The sequence below is a fragment of the Dipodomys ordii genome, unplaced genomic scaffold (assembly GCF_000151885.1).
Source record: "Dipodomys ordii isolate 6190 unplaced genomic scaffold, Dord_2.0 Scaffold70, whole genome shotgun sequence".
Lineage (NCBI taxonomy): Eukaryota > Metazoa > Chordata > Mammalia > Rodentia > Heteromyidae > Dipodomys > Dipodomys ordii.
The window spans coordinates 4,359,599-4,367,140 of NW_012267286.1; the positions used below are offsets into that span (position 1 = coordinate 4,359,599).

General features: G+C 36.9%; 1 protein-coding gene across 1 annotated transcript; it reads right to left on the reverse strand.

The window, feature by feature from the left end:
• Nucleotides 1-399: 399 nt before the first annotated feature.
• Nucleotides 400-5,198, reverse strand: LOC105991149 (chromosome unknown open reading frame, human C4orf32). The gene is made up of 2 exons (XM_013023737.1): nt 5,049-5,198; nt 400-2,734 (listed from the first exon to the last, which is right to left on the reverse strand). The coding sequence occupies exons 1-2, from the start codon at nt 5,196-5,198 to the stop codon at nt 2,414-2,416; spliced, it is 471 nt and encodes a 156-aa protein (XP_012879191.1). The 3' UTR covers nt 400-2,413.
• Nucleotides 5,199-7,542: the final 2,344 nt, after the last annotated feature.

The following is a 7,542-nucleotide window of genomic DNA, read 5'->3' on the forward strand; positions in this document are numbered from 1 at the left end:
ATTTTAAGGAAAATTGATTTACTCTTGCCATCTATATACTCAGCTTATTTTATAGATATTAACCTTTATCCTTTGAATCAAGGGCTGACAGAATGGATGATGTATACATTAATAGTCTAATAATCTTAACATTATAATTTCCTATTTCTTTATTCATAGGCATTGAGTTTCTAAAATTGCAATGAAATGACTGAGGATTGTTTTCAATTTAATTTCTTATGCCAGGAAACAAAGAAATTACCTTGTCCTTTTAAGGATACCTATGAAGACTTCATTCTATTATATTTCTTAAAAGAAAACATTTTGGCAAAGTTTGGTGTCTTATTTTTGCCAAAAGATTTCATGGCATTCTGCACTAGTCAATAAAATATGTAGAAAGAAGAAAAGCAAAATCTTCTCTATTTCTTTATATAATTTAATGCATACCTTATTAATACCAACATGGAAATGGATAGTATTGACAATATACTAAACCAGGACTATATTAGGACTTTTCAAAATGTATTTTCAATTTAATTTATTTTCAACAGTGAATTTTCAATTCAATGTATTTGATTTTCAAGGTATTTTAATGTACTTTCAATATTAGGACTTATTTTTCATGTATTTTCAATGCATTTTCAATGTATTTCAATTATTTTCAACTGTTAGAACCACACTCCTTACAATATATACTATCTTTTGCATTTTAAAGAGAAATTAAATTTCTGATAGTAATAGACAAGAATATGCTTATTAATGTTCTATGCAGATATACAAAATCTCTTCTTCTGAAAACTTTGCAATTCTATGGTATACAAAGCAAAATTTTCACACAACTTGTACCTACATTAAGCTCATAAAAGTTACTGTAAAAACTCTCAAGCCCAATTAAAAACACAATGATATAATACAAAGTTTTTGTTTCCAAAACCCAAATTTTAAAAGGCCCACACTTATACCAATGTATACTAAAGTATACTTTTTTGTGCCCCCAACTAGTATTTTTGTTTAGGATTATCTGATTTTAGAAATTAAAGTTAAATGTTTTTCATTATTTTCTGTTTCAGGATGAAAGATACTGAGAACTCACAGAATAAAATTGTGAAATTGGATTGGGTAAAACTTTACAAAACATAAGAGTAAACATGCTTCAGTTAGCAGCACCCTACCAAAGGAAAATGCCCATTGTCTATTTTCATTGCTTTTAATTTGAATTCCTAGATGATTATCTACTTCTTTATTCAAATAATCTTTGAGATGAAAGTGGAAAGACTGAAGGTCCTCTAAAAAAGTGTCACTAAAGCCAACTTCTGTTTTCAAAGTGTATTTAAAGAAATGCTTTTCAATATACAACCCCACAGAACTGAGTTAAGAAACATTAATAACATGGCTAGCCAATTAATGACTTGGCTTTAATCTCAGAATATTAAAATTGGTTTTAAGTTCTAAATTTTAGCATCTGATTTTATACTATAATACTGTACTTTCTATGTTATCAAAAAGATGATCAGATTTTTAAATAATTACAATAAAATATAAAATTTTTTGGGGGGAATCCATGCCAAGATAGGAAATACAGTGTTGTAACTCTTAAGATAACTGCAAAAGAACTATAAAATTATATTTTTTGAAAAAAATACACTGAAATCTGCAAGTGGTTAGATACAAGAAGATAGGTATTACATTAGGATGAAGCCAAATATGGACTTGGCTTATGATATTTTAAAAAATCCACAAAAAAGTAATTAGCACCAAAATTGTCTAAGTCAATAATATACTGAAGAAATCTCAGGCCTGAATGTTACATTACAGAAAAGTTGTATTTAACCTGAGAACGTCCCAGCAATAAATATGTTCCTTTCAATCTCTAGTAATATGCTAGCTTTATTCATTCTTACCACAATATTAAGGTAGTATGTAGTAATTATAATTTAAATTACCTTGGTTCAGGCTGAGCAAGGGACAACAGACAAGTATTTCCCACATAATGTGGAATTATTTGATGGAGATGAGGGTAGAACAGTTTTCCAACTAAAACTTATTTTTAGCTCATTTCCTTTTTTCCCAAAATGTTTTATTAAAACTCTATAAGAACTATACTGCTTGATGTGAACTCCAACTTATTTTCCCTGCTCATTGGTTGGTGATGTTATTTAAGATTTGGAGTGGGGATATAGGTGTCTAAAGTGAAATATAAATCACAGTAGTGAAATAAGTGTTTTGAATAAAATATATATTCAAAATATATATTGAACCTTGTTATAACAAAGAATTTGGTTCAATTTTAAATGACATCCACTTATAAATTTAGTTACAAAACAGTCAACACACAATCAAAAAAACAAATTAAATATTTTGGCTTTCAAAAAGCCAAAATGTATAACTCCATCAATTACATACATGGCTTCCAAATGTCCAAGCAACTCATTCATTACTGTTGCACATAAATGATGACAAGGCAAAGAACAGCAACCAGTCCAAGGGCTTGCAGGCCAAGGAACCACAGCATAAGCCAAAAGAAGATGACTATTACAGGTTCCACAATTCGTTCTCCAAAGTACATCCTTGTGAAGCCCATATTGAGGAGGTTTTTGTTCAGTTCACCAAAAAGCGTTCCCATCTTTTTGTAGTCATCTCCACCAGGCTCACCAGTGTGGTTTTGTGAGTCTTCAGTAGCCTTAAGAAAAAAGATAACCAAGCATGAACATAAAATAAGAAATATATAAAGGTCATTAAGAGTAACAACTATCTCCTAATTCTTTTTTTTCTTTTTTTGTGGTCCATCATGGGACTTGAACTTAGAGTCTGGGTGCTGTCTCTGAGCTCCTTTTTGCTCAAGGCTAGAGCTCTACCACTTTGAGCCACAGCTCCACTTCCAGTTTTCTTGTGGTTAACTGGAGAAAAGACTCTCATAGACTTTCCTGCCTAGGCTGGCTTTGAACTGGGATCATCAAATCTCAAGCCTCCTGAGTAGCTAGGATTAGCTTTGAACTCAGACACGTGTACTACCAGATAAGCAGTGATCTGTTCTTGGAAGTCTGACTCTCAGTCTTCTCAGTTTTAGGAATTTCATTGCTTTTCTTTGCTGCCCCAGTTCTAGGAGTGGTGGTTGCTTCTGGCTGTTGCTGTCTCTGTGATATTTTAATTACCCTGGCTTATCTCATAGTTCTTTATCTTTCAAAGTAGAGGCATACTTCTGATACTCATTCAACAAGTATTTGTTAGCTTAATATAATGGGCATCTTCCTTTTGTATTGACATAAGAAAATTGTGTCTGACTGGATGCTGGTGGTTTATGCCTATAATCCTAACTACCCAGGACACTGAGATCTAGAAATTGCAGCTCAAAGCCAGCCCTCTGGGTTAAGAAAGCCCAGGAAAATCTTATCTCCAATTAACTACCAAAACTCTGGAAATGAATCTGTGGTTCAAGTGGCAAAGAGTGCCTTGAATGAAAAAGCACAGCACACCCAGGTGGGGTTCAATCTCTAGTACTGGCGCTGAAAAACAAACTGTCTGAACCCACCTTTCAGAATGTAGAAAGCAGTGACTTTCCAATCCCCGTGGAATCAACTTTGAGGAAGCTCTTGACACCAGACCACTGATGCACAAAATGAAAGGAATAGGTGGTTCACTTCCATCTGTTTTCTAGTTGCTTTTCTCCTGTTTTAAGAGGCAGGCTTCTAATTGCTCTGTCCTTGTGAGTTTTTTGTCCTTAGTCCATCATGCTGAACTATATTTAGCTAAACTCCCAGGCAAGCCTCAGCTAAGGAAACTCCTGCATAAGCCCTTTCATAATTCTCTAAATGCCTCTTACTAATCCCATCAGGAGAAACACATAGGATTAATTGTGTGTAGGCCAATAGGATAGCTAGAAGCCAGTGTCCTCAAAAATGTCCATGTGTAGGCAACTACACATACTATAAAAGATGTATTTCTATCATCTCCCAAATCTTACTACAATGAAATTACTGTCTAAGCTTCAGATCCTCTTCTACTTTTTTTTTTTTTTTTGTCGGTTGTGGGACTTGAACTCTGGGCCTGAGTACTGTCTCCCAGCTCTTCAGCTCAAGGCTAGTGCTCTACCACTTGAGCTACAGCGCCACTTCCCGGGCTGGCTTTGAATTGAGATCCTCAGATCTCAGCCTCCTGAGTAGCTAGGATTACAGGCGTGAGCCACCGGCACCCGGCTCTTGTACGGTTTTGATATCATTTGTCCCTTGAAAGGTTCATGTGATGCAAGCTTGGTCTTCAGGGTTAGGTTAGCAGAAGAAATCTTGAAGAAGTGGAGATGCCAGGTCCTGGTGGCTCATGAGGCTAACTACTTAGGAGGCTGAGATCCAAGGATCATGGTTCAAAGCCAGCCCAGGCAGGAAAGTCCGTGAGACTCTTATCTCTAATTAACCACCAGAAAACAGAAGTGACACTGTGTTCAAGTGGTAGAGTGCTCGCCTTGAGCTGAAGAGCTCAGGGACAGCACCCAAGCCCAGAGTTCAAGCCCATGACTTCCCCCCCACCAAAAAATAAAAGAGGAGGTGCGGATTTAGTGGGAGATTATTATATCAACTGGGCAAGGGGTGCTTTTGTTGCTTCAAATAGTTCTTGTAAAAGGACTGTTTTAAAAGCCAGAGCCTGGCCTTACCCATCTTCCTCTGGGTCCCTGGGTTGATCTTGTTAAGTTTCATTCTGCCAATAATCCTTCAGTACAGTGGCAGCAACTGATTGCAGTTTGGGACTTTTCTTTCTGCTCTAGGTACTAGCTCCAGCTTTGTCTTTTTCTTGGATATCTGGTTCTCTAGTCTATAGGGTCCCTTCTTTAAACACAGACACCCATACCACTGGTAAACTGTGATCTGTTCTGACTTTCAGCTCTGTGGGGCCTTTTCTCAGTCTTCTCAGTTTTAGTAATTGCATTGGTTTTCCTTGCTGCCGCACTTCTAGGAGTGGTGGTTGCTTCTGGCTGCTGCTGTCTCTGTGATCTTTTAGTGTAGTATTTTATTTAAAGCAAGCAGTACAGTAGAATCCTATTGAGCACACATGAAATCACAGACTGTAGGGCTCGTTACCAGGGTAGCTGACTTACTGAACCAGGGCGGGAGGCTTGGAGTCATTCCAAGATTGTCTGCTCTAGCAAGTTTCAGAGGGAGGCTGATGCACTCATCATACTTGGGGCTTCTTTGGTTACTGAAGACTTTCCCAGTATTAATGGCTTTCATGTGAAGTACGCTAGTCCAATATAATAGGTACACTCTGAACATTTAATCTTTATAAAGTCACTTACATCTACCAATGCTTGTAAGTTCCTCCGTAAGAAGAAAGTAGGGGTTGCAACAGTAAGTCAAAGTAAGGAATTAGTTAACCCCCAGGGGCCAAGTGAGAAGGGATGGGCCTGTAAAGGGCCTTGGAAGGCCTGCAAGGAGAATTTTGGCCAACCTGTGTCTGTGGAAGTCTGCTGTTTTCATCTTCCTTTAATTATGAAGAGCTTCAAGTACACATAAAATTAAAGAAAGTGTAATGAATATGTACCTATGAACTGGATTTAGTAATTACTAAAATTTTACCATGTTACCAAATAGTATTGCTTAATCTGAGCAATCAAGTAAAGAGGAAAACACAGTCAGTTGAAGAATGTTTCAAAGTAATGTATTTCCCACAAGTAAAATTCTTTAGAAATACTCAAGATATCCAACAATAGGGACAATCCCAAGAAGACAACAGAAAATATATAACACAGGCAATATTGTTAAATCAGAAAGATTACAGAGAATCTCATTTCCGTATTTTCTGTATTTAAATTATCCTGTTGAATGCTATAGTAATTAAGAGGCCAAGCAATGGTGTGGTGGTAAATTTTAAACATAAACATAAACTAGGCTTTGTAGAAAGAAAGATTTGTAGCAGAAAGATGTGTCATTCAAAATTATCTCCCAATTTTGGTATTAGTTCTTCCATTTTGGCTAATTTGAAGTTACTAACAGCCAGCTTGCAAAGTCCTTGAAAAATTAATAATTTGCTCTTAAGGTCCACTAACAGCTAGCACTAACACTCTACTATAGGTAGAGCAGGTAAGTTGAGATAAACAACTACAAGGTTATAATCCGTGAGTTTAATCCTGATAATTCTATCAGTTGGGGTGTATTTTTGTGCTTGTATGTACTGGTACTGGGGCTAGAACTCAAGAGCCTTGAATTTCTAGTTTGGCTTTATTTATTTATTTATTTACTTATTTATTGACTGGTCTTGCAGCATGAATGAACTCAGGGCCTGAGTGCTGTCCCTCAGCATTTCTGCTTAAGGCTATTGCTCTATTACTTGAGCAACACTTTCAGTCTGGCAATTGCTGATTAATTGGAGACAGAATCTCAGGCTTTTCTGGATTGATTAGGAACCTGATTCTCAGATCTCAGCCTCTTGAGTAGCCATGAGCCACTGACGCCAGGCTGGTGTATTATTCTAATTATTATTATTATTAAGCTTATAAGAATGACACATTCAGATGGTGTCATAGAATAACTGCATTTTAAATGAATGGAATTCAGGAAAATTCTATTAAGAAATATGTCTTTGATGGTGTCATAGAATAACTGCATTTTAAATGAATGGAATTCAGGAAAATTCTATTAAGAAATATGTCTTTAGGGCTGGGAAGGTGGCTCAGTGGAAGAGGGCTTGCTTAGCATACATGAGGCCCTGGGTTCAATTCCTCAGTACCACATAAGCAGAAAAAGCCGGAAGTGGTGCTATGGCTCAAGTGGTAGATTCTAGCCTTGAGCTGAAGAGCTGAGGGACAGTGCCAAGGCCCAGAGTTCAAGCCCCAAGACTGCCCCCCTCCACAAAAAAGAAATATGTCTTTAATAGTCAGTGTGGTTGGATATAATGACACAAAACTACCACAAGTATCAGCAGTTGACTTGCTTCATGCAGATAGCAAAAGGGCATACAATTCAGTCATTTTTAGAAGTCCCTATTTACTATAACATTTAAACTGCCAGTATGATTGTGGGAAATAAGTGGTTTTTTCCAATGTTTCCATCGTAGTGAATGGCATCACCGACCACATGCCAGATCTGAAGGCCTCACCTGAGGTAATCTTGACTTCTCTACTTCACATCATCCTGCATCTTGCTTATCACTTTACCTTTATTTTACACTCTAAATGTCCTTAAATTGGCCAGTGAAACAGTGTCCTACCTCTAATGCACATGCATGGCACCACCCAACAGCCACAGTGATCCTTTCACACTCCAATCCAATCATGCCACCTCCACTCTGATTTTAGATTAAGGCTGAAATCTCTCAGAGGATCTATAGAAGCTGCTTAGCCTGGCCTCTGTCTAGGTCTCTAGACTCATTCTGTCCTTCCTCTCCCTCTGTCTCTGTTTCAGTCACACAGTTCTTTGTTTCAGCCTCAGGCCATGTTTTTGCCAGTTACAGGTTTTTAATATGCTGTTTTCTCTGCCTAAAGCACTCTTTTTTCTTCTCCTTTTCTCAGTATAAGACTTGCTTCTAGTAACATTAGATAATGTGCTTTCAAAGCATAATAATTTAATGCAAATGTGT

What these genes read in the sequence shown, in the direction of transcription:
- LOC105991149 (XM_013023737.1), bottom strand. Translation starts at nt 5,198, where the DNA reads ATGAAAGCCATTAATACTGGGAAAGTCTTCAGTAACCAAAGAAGCCCC. An exon ending in TCAGTAAGTCAGCTACCCTG is followed by an intron (nt 2,735 to 5,048) that starts GTAACGAGCCCT and finishes AAAAAGAATTAG; the next exon opens with GAGATAGTTGTTACTCTTAA.